The sequence below is a fragment of the Haliotis cracherodii genome, unplaced genomic scaffold (genome assembly GCF_022045235.1).
Source record: "Haliotis cracherodii isolate W230 unplaced genomic scaffold, xgHalCrac1.p SCAF_9, whole genome shotgun sequence".
NCBI lineage: Eukaryota > Metazoa > Mollusca > Gastropoda > Lepetellida > Haliotidae > Haliotis > Haliotis cracherodii.
This window is the reverse complement of record NW_027266343.1, coordinates 48,427,621-48,452,058: the sequence shown is the minus strand read 5'-3', so window position 1 is coordinate 48,452,058 and position 24,438 is coordinate 48,427,621. Positions and strand designations below refer to the sequence as shown.

At 40.4% G+C, this 24,438-nt stretch overlaps 1 protein-coding gene across 2 annotated transcripts in view; it reads left to right on the top strand.

Moving 5' to 3' along the window:
• Positions 1-24,438, top strand: part of LOC139452952 (inositol polyphosphate-5-phosphatase A-like) — a 157,067-nt gene that overhangs the window by 66,929 nt on the left and 65,700 nt on the right. For both annotated transcript variants that reach the window (XM_071234574.1, XM_071234573.1), the window contains exon 4: positions 12,894-12,981. In XM_071234574.1, coding sequence (XP_071090675.1) covers positions 12,894-12,981 — 88 coding nt within the window. The remainder of the gene's footprint in view (positions 1-12,893; positions 12,982-24,438) is intronic.

Here is a 24,438-nt window from a genome sequence, read left to right as displayed (position 1 = left end):
TAATTTCATCCTTTGCGCCATACTTGACACTGCCATCTGTAAATCGTTAGTGTGTCTGGTATTTGGCCATCCTGTCTCTGAAAAAGATATCTTACGCACCACAGATTAGAGCACATGCATATATCGTCATACGTATCGGATGGCACAGTTGGTGAATCGTCCCAGCCCTAGTGCTTGGATCCCGCTGGTGTAGAAGCCTTACTCCTGCTTGACGCCGCGATTCGCTGTGCAGAGTTGCGTCCCTTGGGCATGCCAGAAACCTATGATTGTGGGTTCATATCCCGGTTCGCCCCAATTATGGTTCTAGGTTTGTCAGCACCATGCCCGTGCTCGTGGGTTTCACTGAAGTAGTAAACGTTTGAGACCTGCATCACTTCGGGCTTTCCTCCCACATTAAGCTGACAGTCGGGATATAACTGGAATAATGTTTAAAGCGGCGTTAAACCCCACTCACTCACTCATTCACTCACTCACTCACTCACTCACTCACTCACTCACACTCCTGCTTGAGTAAAAAGTCCTCCACAGCAGAACTGATTGTATGATCGTTTGCATAATGCTTGTCAGACAGTTCTGAGCAGATTATCATAATCATTTTGGGAAACTGTCCACAAGTAGGATTCCTTTGGAATCCCAGAAAACAAAGGCCACCACCTTACCAGCTTATAGAACAGACTTTGCCTACTTCCAAGGAGGAGACGTTAGATGTTTCCACTACTTTGACTGTTGCTTCGTCTCTGGCTGACAGGGATGAACCCAAGATTCAGCAATGGTTACAAATCGTTCAACAAAATCAGTTGGATAAGCAATGGATGACATCATCATTATTCATTTGTAATAATAATAATCATCATCATCATCATCTATTTTGCAGAGTTCCAGCTAGGCTGCCAACAGGCACCTTGCATTATTATGACCATGGTCAGTGGATCAGTGTGTACTCGATTTTTGTTCTCAGCATCCTGGGATGTATACAACCCAATCTACCTGTGTGACCCTTAAGAAGGTTGACAGTCACTTATCACCTCATCCTACCGGGTACCCATTCACTTCTGGATGAACAGAGGCATGAACCTAAGAAGCACTGAAAGCAATGGAACAATTGGCATGAACTAACCAAGGCTAAATTAATTCACACGGAAAGATAATCCATAATTCCTCATTGCTCTTAGGTTATTCTCTAATTCTGTGGAAAACCTCAAACTTTATGGAAGGTTGCTTAAAGTGCACAACATGACCTGCCACAAATTGATACTGTTTTGTAATCAAACTTTTGAATAGGACATGTAATGTGTTCTGAAGTTGCTCAACCCTTAATACTTGAAGTGGGCTTGAACTTAGAAGCTTTATCAAACTGTTGGTTCACTTAGATGGCATGAGGAGTAATTTGTCTCAATGAGTGAGTTTATCGTGGCAATGAACACCTGAATCATTTCACTTTATCTGACTTGTGCTAAAATTCCCAAGAATGTCTCAGACTAGAATTTAATCAGCGTTCTAAAAACACTACAATGAGGCCTACAAATCTATGAAGGTCTATGTCTAGACTGAGAAGGTTGGTGTGTGGGATTGCATTAGGGTGTTTGTGAAACCTGATTAGAAGGATTGCATGGTTTCCAAGTGCAGTAGAGACCTCTCCTGTGTTGTCTGCAGCTTCTGTGTGTTGTCTCAGGGCTTGCCTCTTGGTCTCAGGTCCTGCTTCTTGGTCTCAGGTCCTGCTTCATGGTCACAAGGGACGCTGGCCAATTTCTTCAGATTGTCTGGCTGGTTACTGATTGGTCGTCTGATTGGCTATCTATTGATTTTGGAATGTGAGGATTGATGTTATAAATAACGTGATAAATGTTGATGAAAGATTTATTATGTTGTAGAAACGGAAGCATTGTGTTTTTTATGCTTTTAGTTGACTTTTAACTGTAACCTCAGAAAGTTTTCAGTCAGTCAGTCACTCACTCACAACACCCGTGGTGTCAAAGATGTGCTAAATATTTCACCCACCCACTCACTCACTCACTTACCACACTCTTGGTATCAAAGATGTACATTCACTCACTCACTCACCCAATATTGATATATTTCTCAGGCGATGATCACTCACTCACTCACTCACTCACTGGTGTATTTCTCAGACATCTGATGATTCTTGCTTTACCTGATGCCAAGTCTAGTCCCATGTTTATTTAAATGTGATCCTTAGTCAGTAACACGTCTGGTGATGAGCGTCTATGACCTTTCACTTCTACCCACACAGACTGACATTGAGTCCCAGAAATAAAGTTATTTTGTTCCTTTAGCCCCTATATTTGAAAAAAAGGTCCACATTTTCAAAGAAAATGGGGCATTTTAACATTGTGCTGTATGGGCAAGTGTGGGTGTACCTCTGGAATATTTGAAATTTTCAGATAAAAGGCCCATATCAGAAACCTAGAATGAATTATGTTCAACCCACCCACTCACTAGCCAATCAACTCACCCACCGAAAGCCACTCACTGGTATTTCTTGAAACATATTCTTCCCTGAAATCGTCAGCATTCTAGGTCTGATCTGTACTGGACTACAAATTCCATTCTCACGATCACGCAGTGTCTGTTTGTTTGTGTACACTTGATCACACTTCGAACACTTGATGACCGAACAATACCTGTTTGTTTTGAAGACACGCTGACTCGTCTGACGACTATTAGTCAAACACCGTCTGCGGAACGAGTCCTGTGTCCATTACTTATGACGAGCATGAACCTGTTCACACCTCACCCACCTCCTTGACATTCAACCTTGACTCATTAGTCAGCTGTAAGTGACATCTTGTCAATATGAACAAGGCTGCCAGAGTTGGTTGTGATTATTGGCGGCCATGTTACAATTCATTTTAACCATACAGCTTCAGTGTGTACTCTGTACGATACATCTCCATCTGTAGCTGGGCAGTGGGCTGGCCTAGTGGTTAAAGTGTTTGGTCGTCAACCCTAAGTCCCGGGTTCGATTCCTCACATGGGTACAATGTGTGAAGCCAATTTTTGGTGTCCCCCCATGATATTGCTGGAATATTGCTAAAAGCAACGTAAAACTCACTCACTCTCTCTGTACGATATATCTCCATCTGCAGCTCGGCAGTGGGGTGGCCTAGTGGTTAAAGTGTTTGCTTGTCACCCTGAAGACCTGGGTTTGATTCCTGGCCATGATATTGCTGGAATATTGCTAAAAGCAGCGTAAACCATACTCAATCACCCCATCTGCAGCTATGTACCAGGTACTTTCCTTCTTGAGAGGGGCCATGGTTGGCCCAGTTATCTAAGGAGCTGCAATTCACTGTGCAGAGTTGCGTCCCTTGGGCATGCCAGAAACCTATGAATCCCGGTTCGCCCCCATTATGTTTCTAGGTTTGTCAGCACCATAACTGTGCTCATGGGTTTCACTAACATGGTAAATGTCTAAGACCTGCAACACTTCGGCCTTTCCTCCCACATCAAGCTGACACGCCCTGATATAACTGGAATACTGTTCAAAGCGGCGTTAAACCATCTCACTTACTCCAGCCATAGAAACTAACACTTTTGGTCCACTACTCCTTACAATGCTAACATATAGCAAAACTCTTAAAAAGGGCAAATTTCTACTAGTCCTTATGATACCTTAACCATTGGGCAGTTTGGCAAGGACTACAGGATTGGTGCCAATGTCTAACACTGTAATCTTTCTTGAGATAATTTGCCAGAATTTCTCACAAATATTCAGTATTCTGCCTCTTATAATTTTAAGTGCAACATTGTTATTACTATATTAGAAAAAGTATCCTAAAAAATCAGGGCAAAACTGTTAAAAACATTAACATTATAAAGGTATTTCTTATATTTTACATTGAAATAACAAAATCTTTTTGAAAGGATCTTACAGATGTCCTTTGTTGACAATATTGTCCTTTATTGTAAAATGTAAGTTTTATGTATGGACACCAAGTTGCTTGCGTCATGTGTGTACAGTCAAGAAAGTCAGCAGAAAGTGTAATTCTGCAGAAACTTGAACAAGACCATTTACTGGGACATATACTGTGTTAATATGTTAATTACTAAGTCCACATATAGGATATAAAATAAATTCAAAATTTCAAGTGATTTATTTACACTCCTACTTAGAAAGCTTCACTTGATGTAAGCATTGTTTGATATGTGCATTCTTAAGTACCTTTCTGCATGACATTCTCGGCAAGTATGTATTCAATAGATTATTATAATACTTATGTAAAGTATGCGTTCAAAATAAAACAGCATTCTTGCAACATGCATGTCCTACTTTTGATAACATAAGTGAACTTGTTAAGTTTTTGAATTGTTGACTTATCAGTGTTTAAAATAGACATTGACCTGTGGGCCCGAGGCTGGCAGATTTGTTCTCGGGCTGTTTTAAATTTCAGCGGCCTGCAGTTTATTTAAGTAATGATTTATTTAGCATTATTGAAGTTAAGTGATAACCATAATTTTTTATATTTATTAACAGTATGATTAGACCTTGCAGATGGTGTATGACATGTAGTCACAAAGATGTTTTACAAGCTGATAACTTCCTGATAAATGTAGGCTTTGTCTATCACCACCGAGTCTCTTGGAACTTGGTGTGATAGCAGTAATAGCTTCTGGTTGACTGGTTGTGTTTGGTAATTTGTTGATTGTGTGTCTTCGTACCCCGCATCTTCCCAAGGCAAGAGAGTTAACTGACTTTAAAAGTCCAGTTTCCACCCTTGCCGAACTTGGCTGGAATTCCTGGGCTCGATCGTAGCACCACCAGTGGCTATTATGAGTTATGTCCCTTCTAAGCCTCTCCTATGGACAAATCAGATTCCACCTCTCGTATCACTTGCATTTTCTTCAAAGAAAACAGCGACCTGACGATCTGATCGATAATCAAGGTCTATATTGTGATAAAATGGGTCTTACGTTGCGAAATGCATCAAATCACATGAGCACCTTGATTAAAAACATGAAAAGATTCAGAAAATATCTGTTAACAACGAGTTGGCGGTGCACATGCTTTGCAGATCTTGCAATCAACCGAAATCTGCACGACAGTTTACGAACCGGATTTTGATTTCGATGCGCAATTTTGTTTGGACTCTGCATAGACTCGTTAGTCCAGCCAAAATGTAACCCCATAATACCAGCCTAGTTCGGCAAGGGTGGTAACTGGACTTTAGTAGTCAGTTTACTCTCTTGCTTCGGGAAGATGCGTATGCCGATGGTGTGGGACATTGCTCACGATATCCATACCTGGATTGTCTGGTCCACACTCCATTATTTACAGGCCACCTTGATATATGTCTGGACTATTGTTGTGTGCAGCATTAAACAGCTAACATGTAGCACATCCAACCCACAGGCTGTCAATACCGTTGATGTTGATAAGCAGTTTGACTGTGAACTTGAACCTGAATCAAAATGAATTTAAAAGCACAAGCAGTGAATGTGTTTTCTGACAACCTTAAATTTTCATCTCATGATTTAGCTCTAATTGTTCATGGCAAACATATACCTTGTTACACTAAACATGGGGTTTGAGCAATTACTGTATTTCTGAAAGAGCTGCCATGTTTCAGAGACTGTCTCTGACTCTTGTCTCAACACAGACATGAGTGAGTGAGTGAGAATAGTTTTACACCGCTTTTAGCAATAATCCAGCACTATCACAGCGGGGGACACCAGTAATGGGCTTCACACATTGTACCCCTGTCGGGATTCGAACCCGGGTCTGACGAGCGAACGCTTTAACCACTAGGCTACCCGACTACCCCACACAGACATGATGGACCTGAGCTTCCTTCGTATAACAACTTTCATTTTATTATCTGACGTGGAGTCAGTGTATGTTTCTTGAAAAGATGCTTAAGGCCTTGCAGACGCTTGATGCAGTCAATGTTGTTATGCATGTTGTCCAGGCGATTCGAACTAGCGACTGGTCATCTATATGATGGTGGAGTATGGGTGAGATTGGCCTTTGGACTGTATCATATTTTGATGACCTCCTTTTAATTTAACTTTTTTTCATGACCTGCCTCCTACCGATAATAAATAACCAGTCCCTGAATAATGTGTACATTTATAAATGTTTTATTTGGAACAAAATTAACCCTTTTTTTCCATACCATCCCCCACCGTGAGACACCCCTCTTTTGCTGTCATTTTCATGACCCCCAACTAATCCCATCAACCCACCCAGCCCTATAATAAATGACTAGTGCCTTAGTTCATGGTTTTGTTACATACTGAAATAACAAGAAAATGTTGCAACATTGCTGCTTGAACAATATTCTACACTAATGTACAAAGCTTCAGGAGCTTAAATAACAATAACTTAAGCAAAAAAAGATACAATCTTGCAATTATATATTTTTGCGTTCTAATTGAATTCAAGTGATTATTATGCTAAGAGGTGAGGTGAAATGGGGTTTAACGTTGTGTCCAAGATTATCGCACTTATATAGTGACATATATGCTAAGACAAAAAATTAAAATTAAATAAAAAATCAGATTGACAGAAATACTTTTAGTTACTATGTCAGTTTAACCTAAAATTATTTGCAGAGTCAGCAGAATATTATTTTTAGTAACCCTTGCTTAGCCTGGACCTGTCCATCCCCTGGTGTCATAAACAGTTCTTAGATGACAGAAATACCTTTAATTATTATGTCAGTTACGCCTAAAATTATTTGCAGAGTCTTGCCTTGCTTAGTCTGGACTTGTCTATCCCCTGGTGTCATAAACAGTTCTTGTGTTGGATCTTCCTGGATGGCCCTGACAGGTCAGCACTATAACTCATGTGACCTAACGACACATCGTATATATCTGCTTTTTGAAGTAGGTACGACTTCAAAAGTAAATATGGAAATCGATCATACAATCCTACAGCAAATAGTAATTAAGGTATTTATCCCAGGGGCAATGAGAAAATTATTGACATTTATTACGTTTCATTAATCTAAGACACAAAAGATGAGACTACATGATCAGTAGTCAGGGGCACACAGATCGTGCTTGAGCTCAATGAATGTTGACTTTCCAAGTTTAGCATAATCCACGTCTAAATGATGGACATATATCTTGTGTAATGCTTTTGAATTAATGGAATAGTTCTTAGTTGACGTGGCCCCTCTACTTAGCAGGGCCCCAGATGGCCCAGTTGTCTGAGGCACCACAATTCGCTGTGCAGAGTTGTGTCCCTTGGGTAGGCCAGTAATGTATGATTGTGGGTTCAAATCTCGGTTAGCCGCGATTAGGTTTCTAGGTTTGTCAGTGCCATACCCAAGGGACTCTAACATGCTACTATTTGTGTGTCAGAGTTGCATCCCTTTGTCGTGTCAGAATCTGCTGGTGGTAGGTTCATTTCTCAATTTTCCAGTATCATGATGCTTGGATGAGAGCACCATGCCAGTGCTCTTGGGTTTCACCCAGGGGTCCGGAAACCGTCATATGCGCCGGACATGTCCGATTGGGAATCTCAAATGTCCGGTTTAAAATATTGCTTACCGGACATTTAAATTTTTCTGTCCAGACATTTTAAAAAGTATTGTCCGGACATTCTTAAATTTTGACCGGACATGATCAACAGTTAGGACTAAGCAATTTCTGTCTGCAATTGTAACACAATGAAGATTATCTACACTGACAAGCTTTGTTTGTTTTGATTGCTGTAAATACATCGTACCTAGAATGATAGTCAAATCGGTCAATCACTGTAATAGGCAATAAACTGAGTTGACACTGATTAATCGAGGATTTATTACTGAGAACATCTTGTTAATTTGAGTAAAATGTGTTTACAACTGTACATAAATACCTTGCATCATCGATGTACCTCATTATCCTCACAATGCTACGATACGTAACCTCAGACTAGAAGCGAAAGCGTGACGACAGCCAGTCGACCGATGCAGATCAGTCGAGCGGATCTCACAAACCCACAAAGTCTGAATGATCATTTTGTAAGTCGTGGCAAACGACTTTCACTTGGTTGACATACAATGAGGATTTGCCGATTTTATTGTTTTCAGTAGCTAGTCGTATATTGAATCTTGATTGACCGCCATTTTGCTTTCTGTGACGATCGATATCAAATTTTTTTATGGTCAATAATTAAGTACAGATGAAAAAGTATTCAAATAACTATTGCTATCAACGATAGTTTAGGATTTATGATTATATTATCTGTCTTGTTTTTAAATAATCTTTAGTTTAAAAAAAACACTTTCCCCGTGAGGTCACGTGATAACCAAATATGGGATAATAGTCTCGATCCAAATGTTACAACGCGTACACTTGAGCAGACTCATGAATATTAATTAGACCGTTCACAACGTTGACAGATCGTTATTATAACAGAAACAAACGTATGTTTTCCATATATATCTAAAATTATATTATTTGTTATTAATTGTCCGGTGAATTAAACAATTTAAATTGAAACAATTCATAATTCATCATATTATGAATACGTAACAACTTGTAATTTGTGTGTAAAAAGTCGTACTAAAACACGCTGTTTGAAGGGGGCGTGGCATAAATGTAAATGTCCGATTGGGATTTTAAATTTTCCGGACCCCTGGTTTCACCTGATACATTGTTTGAGGTTAACCTGAGTCTGCTAGTCTGAGACTAATAATATGCAGGAGGGACTGGTGACATTTCCACTTTGACTGTCATATAGATGGCAACTCTGTCGCTGGCTACCACTTTTACCACCTTTTATAGATGGCAAATCCGTGGCGGGACCAGTGACATTTCCTTGTGGACTACCACTTTGACTGTTAGATAGATGGCAAATCCGTGGCGGGACCAGTGACATTTCCTTGTGGACTACCACTTTTACTGTTAGATAGATGGCAAATCCGTGGCAGGACCAGTGACATTTCCTTGTGGACTACCACTTTTACTGTTAGGTAGATGGCCACTCTGTAGCAGGACCAGTGACATTTCCTTGTGGACTACCACTTTTACTGTTAGGTAGATGGCCACTATGTAGCAGGACCAGTGACATTTCCTTGTGGACTACCACTTTTACTGTTAGGTAGATGGCCACTCTGTAGCAGGACCAGTGACATTTCCTTGTGGACTACCACTTTTACTGTTAGGTAGATGGCCACTCTGTAGCAGGACCAGTGACATTTCCTTGTGGACTACCACTTTTACCATTAGATAGATGGCAACTGTAGCAGGACTAGTGACATTTCCTTGTGGACTACCACTTTTACTGTTAGATAGATGGCAACTGTAGCAGGACTAGTGACATTTCCTTGTGGACTACCACTTTTACCATTAGATAGATGGCAACTGTAGCAGGACCAGTGACATTTCCTTGTGGACTACCACTTTTACCATTAGATAGATGGCAACTGTAGCAGGACTAGTGACATTTCCTTGTGGACTACCACTTTTACTGTTAGATAGATGGCAACTGTAGCAGGACTAGTGACATTTCCTTGTGGACTACCACTTTTACCATTAGATAGATGGCAACTGTAGCAGGACCAGTGACATTTCCGTGTGGACTACCACTTTTACCATTAGATAGATGGCAACTGTAGCAGGACTAGTGACATTTCCTTATGGACTACCACTTTACCATTAGATAGATGGCAACTGTAGCAGGACTAGTGACATTTCCTTGTGGACTACCACTTTTACCATTAGATAGATGGCAACTGTAGCAGGACCAGTGACATTTCCGTGTGGACTACCACTTTTACCATTAGATAGATGGCAACTGTAGCAGGACTAGTGACATTTCCTTATGGACTACCACTTTACCATTAGATAGATGGCAACTGTAGCAGGACTAGTGACATTTCCTTGTGGACTACCACTTTTACCATTAGATAGATGGCAACTCTGTAGCAGATTACATTTGTGGACTATAAGTGCTAAAACATAAAATTCTCTTACTCTAAACTTAGTAAACATATACAGTCTACGTCATTTTAAGCTTTACTTTATGCTGAGCTTATGTGAGTGATACAGCTGAAATCTTGTTGCAAGCAGCGTTAAGTCAAATTCGCATGCAGTGAGACACATTTATGATCCAAAACCCTGGCTTCCACAGGAGATATCACTGGTCTGAGATCAAGAAAGTATCAGCCCTTGGAGATCACAGACCACTGGGAGGTGATCAGTTGCCATGACGTCACAATAAAATGACATCACTAATCCCGCTGAACCGCCTTTTTGGTTTAGTGGTAGAGCATCTGCCTACAGAGTGGGAGGTCTGGAGTTTGATCCCAAGCTGCATCATACGTTAAGATGTTAAGAGATGGTACTTGTTGTTACGCTGCCTGGCACTCAGCATTAAGAGGATAAAACAAGGACTGGTCAGTTTGGAGTCAGTATACTGTGTCTGGGTGGGGTATTCATATTAAACTGCGTCATGGTATCTCAGTGGGCTAGCACTATAAAATAGGCAATAGTACTTTTTACACTAAGGCGCTTCCTATTTCTGTTTACAGAGGGGCGGTCGGGTAGCCTAGTGGTTAAAGCGTTTGCTCGTCACGTCGAAGACCCGGGTTCGATTCCTGACATGGGTACGATGAGTGAAGCCCATTTCTGTTGTCCCCCACCATGATATTGCTGGAATATTGCTAAAAGCGGCGTAAAACAATACTCACTCACTCACTGTTTACAGACTGAAAAAGTTGGAAGAATGAAGTTGGATAATAAATAGAATATTGCCTTTATATCTTTTGATATCAAATATATAAACCAAGTCAATATATTTTTAAATTCCTCACCAGGCCTTGAGATTATTAAACATACATAATATCAAAAGATTGGACAGATTTTCTATTAGCCCCATTCAACTGCTCAGTAGTTTTATATGAGGACATGTATATATATATGTGAACAACTGAATGACAATCTTGTCGTTTGTTTAGTCAACCCATCTGTATCCACTCCTTATGTCGTGAGAGTGGGAATGTTTGTAGATATCGTCTGTTGTTTAAGCAAATACCGGCACGCCTTGATGTTTGAAATCGTGACCAAAAAAAAGAGATAACTGGATTTAGCACAAGCGAACTTTCATTTTGATTTATAGTTTTAAATCATTTGAGATCATTCTCAGGGTAGTCACCAACTATTAATAAGCTGTTTGTTGGAAACAGCTGCATATGTGTATGCTAAAACAGATTTATCCACCTCCATGATAATTTATTGAGGCGAACTAGGTGGGCAGATTTAGCTGCAGAATTACCTCCCTCAGGAACTCAAAGGACAATTTTCTCGGACAATTTGCCAAGATGCAGGAGGCCCATGTTGTCAGGGTTGGTTATAGCTACATTTCCAAACAAACTGTTTTTTACTGAAATAAAAAAAGATTCCCAATACCCCAGTACCCCAATACCTTACCCTCTCGTCTTGCCAAACATGTAGAGGTATGTGATACCCTTCAATGTTCTGTTTTTCTTGAGTCTTAGGGAGCAGTTACAAAGTTCATTGTTGGATAATAAAATATATTCCTTAAATTTTGAGACATACCCCCATCCACACCCAAAACTTGATTGTTGAAATGTTGAAATTCTCCAAGCTATTTTATGTATCAAGTGATGTCTACTTCATAATAATTTATAAAGCTGGTGGTTAGGCAAAGCTTTTGATATGTAAAGTTTTTGCATAGCAGGCTTTTAGCTCACCTGACTGAAAGTGAAATGTGTTTGTGTCATGGCCAGATGAGACTGTCATGCTTCATGCGTTAAATGGGGGTGGCCCAGTCATCTAAGGTGCTGCAATTCACTGTGCAGAGTTGCATACCTTGGGCCTGCCAGAAACGTATGATTGTGGGTTCGAATTCCGGTTCGCCCCGATTATGTTTCTAGGTTTGTCAGCACCATACCCGTGCTCATGGGTTTCACCGAAGTGGTAAACGTCTTAGACCTGCATCACTTGGGGTTTTCCTCCCACATTAAGCTGACACGCCATGATATAACTGGAATACTGTTAAAAACAGTGTTAAACCCAACTCACTCATTCACCCATGCGTTAAATGACAAAAAAAAACATAAAAGAAGAAGAAGTATATTTGGCTCTGTAAATTTGGTTTCCTAAAAATAGCCAGACTTATGGAGTTGAAACTTGGACAGTATGTTTCTCCTTATTATGACATCAGGTTCAAATCATTACACTTTGATTCTGGTTTTGGACCCGTGAAGACCCGGGGTAGAATAGGTCTTCAGCAACCCATGCTTGCTGTAAAAGGCGACTATGCTTGTCATAAGAGGTGACTTATGAACGGGATCAGGTGGTCAGGCTCGCTGACTTGGTTGATGCATGTAATCGATCCCAATTGCGTGGATCAATGCTCATGATGTCAATCACTGGATTGTTTGGTCCAGACTCGATTATTTACAGACCGCTGTCATATAGCTGGAATATTGTTGAATGCGGGGTTAAGCAACAAACAAACAAAATAATGCTAGTTTTGAGTTCTCAAGATTTATTTGAATAACAATGATGATGTTAGGAGACATTTTGAAACTGTCCACTCAAGATACAGGTGAGCTTCAGTGCCGTGATGGAAATGGCCCATTCAATTTCAGGGTAAAAATGTGACAATTAGATTTGTTGTTTATTGAGTTGAACTGTAATTCCCTAAAAAAATTCCAGACATGACGCTAACCTCTCCACACAAACACACCTAACTGTTGAACTCCTCTCTAAGTCTTTGCACTTTCATTGAGACCATTGGATAATGTGACAGGCAGCTGTATATTCCCCAAGGAGCTGAGAATGAAAATCGTGATCTATTGAACAGGGTAATAACAATGTAGAGCCATAAGCTTTCATTTGAGTGGAGTTTTGCACAGTAAACTTGTTGTTGTTGTTGTTGTTGTTGTTGTAGCTATCTTATTTCTTTGATTCAGAACAATCTTAGCCTCGGAGGAGCTGGTGAGGTACGACCGAGCAAGGGTATTTCTAGATGAAGACTATACTGCTGCAGACAAATTCACGGTGAGTTGCACCAGCACGTTTCTGTATAGGGACATTCGTCTGAGTATGAAATATCTGTGCACTGCTGGTGGAAGGTGAATTACACTGAAATGGTTATTTTGCAAAATGTATATGATTTGGTTTGGTTTGGTTTGTTGTTTTACACCGCACTCAGCAATATTCCAACTGTATGACGGCGGTCTGTAAATAATCGAGTCTGGACCAGACAATCCAGTGATTGACATCATGAACATCAATCCACACATTTCGGAAAAAATGACATGCATCTACCAAGTCAGCGAGCATGACCACCCGATCCCGTTAGTCACCTTTTACGACAAGCATAGTCGCCTTTTACGGCAAGCATGGGTTGCTGAAGATGTATTCTACCCCTGATCTTCACGGGTGGCAAAATGTATATGAAGATGGCTAAATGCATCTCATTATCCCATGACAATTTTTTGTACAAAATCTGGGTTAGAATTGGTCTTCATCAACCCATGCTTGTCGCATAGGTTGGTGAGACTCACTGACTTGGTTGATGCATGTCATCATATTCCAATTGCATAGATCAATGCTCATGATGTCAATCACTGGATTGTCTAGTTCAGACCTGATTATTCACAGACTGCAGTCATATTTCTGAGTGCGGCGTTAAACAACAAACAAGCAAACATTTTTGTGTATTCAATTCTCTTTACAATACAGTGATTTAGTTTTATTTATTATGCCCCGCCCAACAAAGTTGGCAGAGGATATAGAAACGGGCTCCGTCCGTACGTCCGTCCGTCATGTTTCGTTTCCAGAGCATAACTCAGAAACTTTGCAGGTCTCTCAAGTACATGCTGAACTGGTGCCTTTTGCTATTTAGAAATTTTAGAATTTTTTTTTTTTTTACGTTTCCATGGCAACAAGATGGACTTAGGTTCTGTGAGGGTAGGGTTCGTTTCCGAAGCATAACTCATAAACCGTTCAATATGTTTTCATCAAACTTTGCAGGTCTGTCAGGTACATGCTGAACTGGTGCCTTTTGCTATTAAGGAATTTTTATTTTTTTACGTTTCCATGGCAGCAAGATGGACTTAGGTTCCAAACACTTCAGTTCCAACTCGGTTAAAAAAGGTTATGGTATGTTTAGATTTAATAATGTCATAAATTCTGCAACAGGGGCGGGGGATATAGCCACGTTAGTGGCAAACTCTTGTTTATAATGATATGAATAATTTCAAAGCTATAAATTTTGACAGACTTTCTTTCTGAGTTTACTATGATTAAAAAAACTTGTGGGAATATATTGTATCCGCCAGCTAAGCCACTTGAACTGACACGGAATAGCCCTCGTATCGAGGTTCACTTGAACAGCCTCTCTTTTTATGATTCGTGTCATGCAATTTATAGACACTGACTCAGAGTTGACAAACGCTGTGAATTGTTTGTGTAACTAAACAAAGCCATTTTTTCTTTGCACTTTGCAAAACACTAATCATACAGTGCAGTCGATAGGAATGCAGAAGATGGGATGGTGTATCTAGTTGATGCAGAAGTGCTGAGACGAAGAACAATTGTGTTCTCTAACCCCCTGGATGCCATATACCGTATTCGACGTAATAAGCGCCCCGCTCTAATAAGCGCCCACGGTGATATTTGCTAATATATTGGCAAGTGAACAATCCCAATTAGCACCCCTTCCGATTGATCAATGTACACAAGACTTATTTATTCGTGTATAATACACACTCGTGTGTTATATGCACCCTTAATTATGGGCAATTAAATTCTGGAAAAATATACCTGTCGTATATAAACAGTTCAGACCGTCAGCATAAACCATGAAATTTATCTTTCAACTCTGTTTTTTTTCCACCAAATTAATATTCTAATAAGAGCCCCCTATTTCTAATTTTGAGAGCGCCCTGGGCGCTTATTACGTCGAATACGGTAAGTCGTTTAACACTCATTTCCAAATTGAATAAAATTGAAATGTCATCAAGAAGATTCTCTGTTCTATAGTATCTGCAGTCGTTTTACACAAAGCAAAATTACTGTAGATGACCCCTGAAAACAAGGTACATTGTAAATATCGTTTTTTTGTTCTACAGAATCACCATTCACATCTTTGTTTCTGTAAATTTTGAAGTGTAAATATCAAATATTTACTCTGAAAATTCAATTTTAAGAAATAGCACATTAGTGATCATGGGTGTCTGTGGTGTATCGACCGCCTCCGTGGTCTAGTGGTAGAGCGTCCGCCCGGAGAGCGGAAGGTCTGAGGTTCTATCCCCAGCTGCGTCATACCAAAAGACTTTACAAGATGCTACTTGTTGTTACCCTGTCTGGCGCTCGGCATTAAGGGGCTAAAAGAAGGACTGGTCAGCTCGGAGTCAGTATACTGTGTCTGAGTGGGGTATTTATGTTTTACTGCGGCATGGTATCTCAGTGTGCTAGCACTATAAATCGGCATCAGTCCGGACAAGGACAAGCAGCCACACACACACACATACAGGTACATGCAAGTCGCTGTATAAGTGCAATATTCTTGGACACGACGTTAAACCCCATTTCACTTCACCTGTTGCGAATCAAATCACCAATGAAACATTGTCAATAACCCTGGATTTGTTTAGCATGTGTTAGAAATTGCGCAAATCCAAAACAGCAGAAGGTAACATTCCACCATACTGGAAAGTGTTTACCAAGTCATGTTTTTGTGTTATGAGACCCCCATGACATCATCACATTTCACACACATCTGTGGTACATTCATCCCTGAATCGTGCATACATTTAAGCATCAAATGACAGATTGTCTTTATCACTAACTCAAACAGTCAAGATGAAATCGAGCAAAATATATCATGTGTGAAATTGAATGCTCAAATCTGAAAAACATACTTGTTTGAAAATGGAAACAAATCAAAATCAGATTTTATGGATGTAGCAATTTTTAATATTTTGACAGATCCATTTGCAATTTCTTTGATATTTTTTTGTTTACTTTATGTCTATAAAAACTAGAAAAATTAACCAAACATGATCTACCCAATCTCAAAGGCGAGCAGAAGGATGGTGTAACAACTCAATTAACAGTGACAATATCGGGTATGACCACCATGCTAGCCATGGTTAAGCCATTTGACCATCCATAAGTCTCTAGCGTCACGGTTAATGCTTGCCATTTTAACCAGCCAGAAGTCTCTAGCACCATGGTTTACGTTAGCCATTTTAACTAACCAGAAGTATCCAGCACCATGGTTAATGCTTGCAATATTAACCAACCAGTAGTCTCTAGCGCCATGGTTAATGCTTGCCATTTTATTTTTAACCAGCCAGAAGTCTCTAACGTGATGGTTAATGCTTGCCATTTTTACCAACCAGTAGTCTCTAGCGCCATGGTTAATGCTTGCCATTTTAACCAGCCAGAAGTCTCAAGCGTGATGGTTAATGCTTGCCATTTTAACCAACCAGATGTCTCTAGCGCCATGGCTAATGTTAGCCATTTTTACCAACCAGAAGTCTCTAGCGCCATGGTTAATGCTTGCCATTTTAACCAGCCAGAAGTCTCAAGCGCGATGGTTAATGCTTACTATTTCCACCAACCAGAAGACTTTAGCGCCATGGTTAATGCTAGCCTTTTTTACAAACCATAAGTCTCTAGCGCCATGGTTAATGCATGCCATTTTCACCAACCAGTAGTCTCTAGCGCGATGTTTAATGCTTGCCATTTTAACCAGCCAGAAGTCTCAAGCGCGATGGTTAATGCTTACTATTTCCACCAACCAGAAGACTTTAGCGCCATGGTTAATGCTAGCCTTTTTTACAAACCAGATGTCTCTAGCGCCATGGCTAATGTTAGCCATTTCCACCAACCAGAAGACTTTAGCGCCATGGTTAATGCCAGCCTTTTCTACAAACCAGAAGTCTCAAGCGCCATGGTTAATGCATGCCATTTTAACCAACCAGAAGTCTCTAGCGCCATGGCTAATGTTAGCCATTTTTACAAACCAGAAGTCTCTAGCGCGATGGTTAATGCTTGCTATTTCCACCAACCAGAAGACTTTAGCGCCATGGTTAATGCTAGCCATTTTTACAAACCAGAAGTCTCTAGCACCATGGTTAATGTTAGCCATTTTAACCAACCAGAAGTCTCTGTAAACTTTTGTAAGTTGTGCTTGAAATAGATTTTATCTTACTAAGCAAATAATCTTTGTTGTGGAAAGGTTAAAGAAAATATCATTAGATTTGTAGGAGTTGGAGGTTTAATTTGAACGGTCTTTCTTGTCTTAACGTTTCCTGAATAATTAAGCAGGACTAGTTCTAAAGTGATTAAAATTCTTTAGCTGTAGGGCATGGGTGCAGCTCGAGAAGCGCCATTGTGCTTCTCAGTACACCTTCTTCCCATTCTTTGACAGTTATTTACAGTAGGATGATTAAATTGTCCCCATTTTCACTAGCGAGGAATCTGACCACTTGAGTTAGAAGCTCATTAAGCCAACTGACAGAAATTTAGAAATTGTGAAAAAGTTTAGAAAATTGAATTCCCTCGCTCCTTGAGGATCAATACAAGAATGAAGGAGATTGTGTTTTGGTGCCCTGCTCTTGGAGCAGCTATGTGATTGGTTGGGATCAAAGTTACCTTGGTGAATGTTCAGTACAGTGGATTGTTAAGAGGTAGCTGTCTTTTTTCTACGTTTGCACTAGTGTCGACAACACTGGTTTGACAGTACATGTATATATGCCCAGTCCTGTTGACACAGGTTCTGAGAGGATAATGTGTACAAAAACATGGACATCAGTCATGATTTTAAAAGGCATGGTAAACTGTGGCTTATGAGAGCAACCAGAGATAGAAACTAACAGTTTTAGTCATCTAGTCCTTATAATGATAACATATAGCAAAATTTCTACTAGTCATCATGATACCTTAACAACTGGGCAGTTTTCAAGGACTATAATACTAGTGCAAATTTCTAATGCTGAGCAATACACTGAAAATCACCTTTAGAACTTCTTTTTTGGTTCTATGTTTGCAATTATTTAAATGACCAATAATGCCAGTTTTCACTCACTGAAATTACAACTAAATGTTTTTGAGCCAGTTAGTCCTTGTTTTTGTGACTGACTTTAGCTTTTTCAGTTTGTTGTACCACAATTTTTTTAAATATTTTTATATGTGTGAGTTTACAAAAATAGCAGGCTGTCATGCTTTGGGCTAACAGATGCAGGGATCAACATAGCCACTAGTGAGTGAGTTAGTGAGTAGGGTTTAACGCTGCTTTAAACAGTGTTTCAGATATATCAGCTTGTGTCAACTTAATGGAAAGCCCAAAGTGATGCAGGTATCCGACGTTTACCACTTTGGTGAAACTCATGAGCATGGGTATGGCGCTTGAACCTTAATAAGTAACATAATCAAGGGGAACCAGGATTCAAACTATTCATAGATTTCTGGTGTGCCCAAGGATGCAACTCTGCACACCGATTTGCAGCGCCTTAGACGTCTGGGCCACACATACTCCTGACTGCCACTACTAAGTAGGGAGTCGCTCATGGTTGTGGGGACTAGTTGGTTTCTCAAATAAATGAATGATGGTCACATGATATACCAATAGAATTGTGGACGATGTGATTCAACTCCTGGTGTATGCCACTGCTGATTGCTGTCATGGTTGCAGGTCCAGGTTCGTCATGTCCGTGATTTCTGTTACATGCTAAGTTGGTGAGGTGAGATGGGGTTGCGTTGTTATACAGCAATGTACATGCATGTGTGTGTGGATGCTTGTACTAGTCCGGGTATATACTGTAAACAGGGAATTTTTTGCGACCGTTTTATTATTGCGAGTTTTGCGAACGAGACTCAATCGCAAAAATTAAAAACGCAAAAATAAGTACATACAATAATACATACATACTTTGTTCATTGCAACACGTCATCAAATGTTGAAATCATCAACCAGAACCACAAGTTTAGTCAATAAGTTAAAAACACAAATGAATGCAGAATGGTCACACAATACATCACAAATGACAGTGTAAACAGACCAATTAGTGTCACTGTTGCCTCACAGTAATCCTGCCTTCTCCCAACCTTGCTTGATTGCGTCCACACAGGAAACAAGCCATCTTGCGTGAATCGGTTTCATGACACTGGTCAACTTTCCGGCCAACTCAGATTAACTAGCTTCGGAGAGAAGCTGTCTATTGTTTGGTAATCGAGGTGTCATCTCAACACGGCAACTCGCAAAAATATCTCGTCGCAGTATTGTCTTTGGTGTGGTATTCGCAATATTTTAACGGCGCAGAAATAAAGCTGTTTACAGTAGCCCACTGACATACATGCTGCACTTTACGGTACAGTGCACACTTTTATTTCAGAAAATGAAGCAGCGCCAATTGGGGTGCGCATTATACACGCCACCATAAGATTTCAGGTATTTTTCCCCCAAGTAAACAATACATCCAGCATGTATACCGGAAATCAAGTGTCAGCAAACGGAATAAACTACCGATACATTCGTCTGTACTATTTTCATATTTCAGATATAAAAGTAATTGCATGAACATTATTACATGAATACTCCACTCAGACACAGTATGCTGACTCTGAGCCAGCCAGTCCTTGTTTTAGCCCCTTAATGCTGATAGCCAAGCAGGGTAACAATAAGTACCATCTCTAGCATCTTTTGATGTGATACATCTCGGAGATGAAAGCACTGACTTTCTGCTCTCTGGGCAGGCGCTGTATCCACTGGACCAGGGAGACAGTCACATGTTAAGTAAATTGGCAGGGTGCTCCGTGCATTGGTATCGTGTTAACTGGCGCCAAGTAATTGGCGTATTATGTAGCCACTCTTTGAATATATTCCAAACATGTCCCAAGAGATCTCTAATTTGGTCTAGCAGTTTCAGTGAAGATGTCAATTAAGAAGGTGTTGATAACAAGATGGCCTCTTTGTCCATGTATTGGTCAGATACTATCTTCCTAACAACTAGCAATCTAACCAGTTCAGTTTGCGATACCACACAGCTGTCCAACAGTAGTTCTCCCATAAACACTGTCTGCATATGCTATAAATATAACTATTGCCTTACCCAGCTCATGTCTTCAGTAATTACCAGTTGCGACCCAAATAGTAGGAATTAGGTGGAGGCTAACAATAGCAGCTAGAGGTGTGAGGATTCCTTGTTGGTATCTGCAGGCCTGGAGCTTGCCCTAGGTAACGTAGTTGTCTCAGGTGCGCTGCAGCTCAAGTGCAGTTTTCTATATTTGAATAAAGCTAATGCACAAATCGTGTTGCTTCAACCCATTAACCAAGTGACATAACCAAGTGAATGGGTTAAAAGAAGTCAGAGCAGTGCAAACTGCTTTTTTTATCTTAATCAGAAGAGTTGGGTTCTGTTCTGTTTGGGAATAAATTTGTTGTCATAAAATTAACTCACTCGCCCTCACTCACCCTCACTCACCCCAACTCACAGTCATTCACCTTCACTTACGCTCTCACAAGCTCAGATAATAACTCGATCACTCACATGATCCCTCACTCCCAAAATTAGTGGATAATTGATCACTCACTCGATAACTCATTCAATCACAAGCTCAGCGCATAACTTGGTCAATCACATGATCACTCACCCACAAACTCAGTAGATCACTCACTCACCCATTCACCCTCCCACTCACTCACCCACTCTCTCACCCATCCAACTATTTTTCACTCTCACTCACTCACTCACTCACTCACTCACTCACTCACTCACTCACTCACTCACTCACTCACTCACTCACTCACTCACTCACTCACTCACTCAACCACTCACTCAACCACTCAACCACCCAACCAACCAACCAACCAACCAACCACTCATTAGCATTTGCACAATGCACAACGGCCTCTTAGTGCACCTATATATATCCCGGAAAACTGTTTAAAATTAAATAATGATGCATGTTTGGGCTGGTAGAATCTGATTTGTCTAGTGCATGTATGAGTGGGGCCATTCATCAATGTACACAGTGTGAGGGACCTATAACAGGCACAGCAACTGATCAAGAACTGCTAATTTACACACATAAACCTGTGTCTTCTCATTTCTAGATTTCTTCATCATTAAGGTAATTTTTAGTGAGGCAGGTATGTTATAATTTGAGCTCCTGGCTACCTACAGTTGCCAATCAGCAGCCTACCTGTACGTTCATTATTGTTAACGAGTAGCTCAAGTATGCCGTCAGAATCTCATTGCTCCATTGCCTCCTGCTGCCAGGACTTGGACCAGGAAAGGCTTGAGAGACAACTCAACCAAATCCTGTGCGTTGGTACCTGCCAGGTACTTCTTTGTTGTTGTAGTGTTCTAATTAAATCAAATCCATTTGGAAAGGCGCCAATGTAGGTCTTATGTTGGCGTCAAGGGGAATGTCAGGTGTGCTTTGTAGTAGTGGCAGGTACGGGACAACATTCTTATCAGGATAGTTGTTTTTTATTAGAAATTCATTATTACTGAATTCGTGAGGTTAAGTAGACCAGTCTCTAAGTAATCTTTCTAAGCACCCCTTATCAATAAGCACCGTGCCCAACTGCTAGACTAGTCTCTGTGTATCTTTATAAGCACCCCTTATCAATTAGCACCATGCCCAACTCTATGTAATCTTTTTAGCACCCTGTACTAAACAGGAAATTTTTCTGTATGTAACGCTGTGTAAATTTTACAGAAAACACATCAGTTCGGACGGTCGACATGATTGCCTTAAGTAACTGTTAACTTAAGTAACTATGCTACTATAATATCTTACTGTAGTTAATCTATCATGGCAATTTTTGCAGTTTTTTCCCCATTTGTCGGGGGCACAGTTGGCCCAGTCATCTAAGGCGCCGCGATTCGCTGTGCAGAGTTGCATCCCTTGGGCATGCCAGAAACCTATGTTGTGGGTTCGAATCCTGGTTCGCCCCAATTATGTTTCTAGGTTTATCAGCACCATGCCCGTGCTCGTGGGTTTCACTGAAGTGGTAAAGGTCTGAGACCTGCATCACTTCGGGCTTTCCTCCCACATTAAGCTGACACGTCGTGATATAACTGGAATACTGTTAAAAGCGGCGTTAAACCCAACTCACTCACTCACCGTTTGTCAGACCCCTCTTCCAAACTTTTGCCCATTTCTGAAATGATGAGTCACAGATGGAATTATGAGTGTGTTATTAGACATATCAAGAGGCGATTGCAAGTTTGGGTAGCGAGGATTTAGGCCACTATAAAAATGGATTTACGCAAGTAAATTACATGTAACAACGAAACTTGTTGTAAGAACCTGTCAATCAAATGCAGATACATCATTGTGAAACCTCAGTTTGAGTTCATGAAGGACACGATTTATCCATATATTTACTATTTTGTATCACAGGAATTCAAAGCTGGTATACAGCTGATGTTAATTTTAACATTGGTCCCATGTATCCCTGAAGGCAAAAGATGAATCTTGGTCAGTGAAATTGTGAATTTTGGGATAAAATTCATAATGATTTACCATTTCATTTATATTGCCTGCCATTTTTTCACTAAAAACTAAGCCAGAAATAGCAATTAGCAGAACACACATTTTATCCCTAAGTACCAAAAGTACCCAATAAAATAGGTCAAAAGACTTTTAAGGCAATGATCAGAAGAAATCATGTTTCAACCTGTTATTGCACTTGCAGATATATTTTCTGAAATCTTGTTTTTTTAGTTGTTGATATTGCTATGTGTTCAAAATACCTTGCTTTATTACTGTTGTTTTACGTGTAGAACAGTTTGAATAGTCACCTGTTGAGATCCACCAATCAGGGATCCCAGCATGAGGGTGTCCCATGTGTCTGAAGGGAAACAAATGAAGGAATTGTATGGCATTTCTCTTTAGAAGGTACATATTATTAACTCCCGTCCCAAAGTGGAAGGAGGATACAAAAGAATGGGTGCTGTCCGGCCGGCCGTCACGTTTCGTTTCCAGAGCAGAATTTAAAAAAACATGAGAGATATCTTAACCAAACTTGGCACATAGATAGGTCAAGTGGTGAACTTGTGCCTTTTGATCGTTTGGGTTTTTTCAAAAAGTATTTTTCGAGTTTCCATGGCAGTGACTTTGACTTAGACTGAAAATGTCTGTCATGCTCCTTTCTGGAGCTGATCTTATAAATATAATATTTCTTTCTCTAAACTAGGCACATTGATAGGTCTTGTGGTAAACTGGTGCCTTTTGATAGCTGGGATTTTTTAAGAATGTATTTTTCGTGTTTCCTTAGCAATGACTTTGACTAGACTGAAAATGGCTGTAGTACTCGTCTGCGGAGCAGATCTTGAAAACCGTACAATATTTCTTGCCTTGCAGACAACCGGACATGTCATATTGGTGGAGGATATGAGTATTTCATGCTTGTTTTTTTCTATTGTAACTTTAACTGCTGTGTATTACAGCAATGCTATTGAATAGTGTAACCTATGATTATGAGCAGGCACAACCACAGCCAGAAACCTAAAATATTTTGTTCTTGGCTTTACACGCTGATGTGTATCGAGAAACTGTAGTGTACACATGCACATGTTTTGTGAGTGAATACGTTTTTACACTTTCTTAGCAATATTCCAGCAATATCACGGCGGGGAACACCAGAAACATTGCACCTATGTGGAGAATCAAACCCAGGTCTTCTGCATGATGAGCAAACACTTTAACCACTAGGCTACCTGACCGCCCCCACATGTTTTGTGATAACTCTGCCTCTAAGACATGATATTGGAGGCTCCACCCCTTGATACAGAATTGGCGGTTGCTTTACAGCTGACATCCTTCTACAAGTGTGAGTTGTGGTACTTGTGGTAATGGCACCTCAAGTGGATTCAATAATATGTATGCAGCATCAAGTGGCAAAAGATATCACGGAACACTGCTGTTGATGAAGACACCTTGTCATCGACTCAAGATCTGATTCCATGCTCTCCCTACTTAAGGTTAAGTGCACGATTATTTGGTTAGCGGCAATTTGTCGGTTCCATTATTGATTCATCTTTTGTGTCTTTTATCAAGTCAACTTGAGATTCATTGAGGGTAATTTGATATTGAGTGCTTCAAGCCACAGCTCCATCAGATGGTTTCACGTAGCTACTCACAGATATGGTACTATCTCAATAGCCCTCACAGATGAGGTGTCAGATGCAAGGCCTCACAGGTGAGGTGCCTGATGCAAGGCCTTACAGATGAGATGTCTGATGCAAGGCTTCACAGATGAAGTGTCAGATGCAAGCCCTCACAGAAGGGGTGTCTGATGCAAGGCTTCACAGATGAGGTGTCTGATGCAAGCCCTCACAGATGTGTCAGATGCAAGCCCTCACAGAAGGGGTATCAGATGCAAGGCTTCACAGATGAGGTGTCTGATGCAAGCCCTCATAGATGAAATATCTGATGCAAGGCCTCACAGAAGGGGTGTCAGATGCAAGGCCTCACAGATGAAGTGTC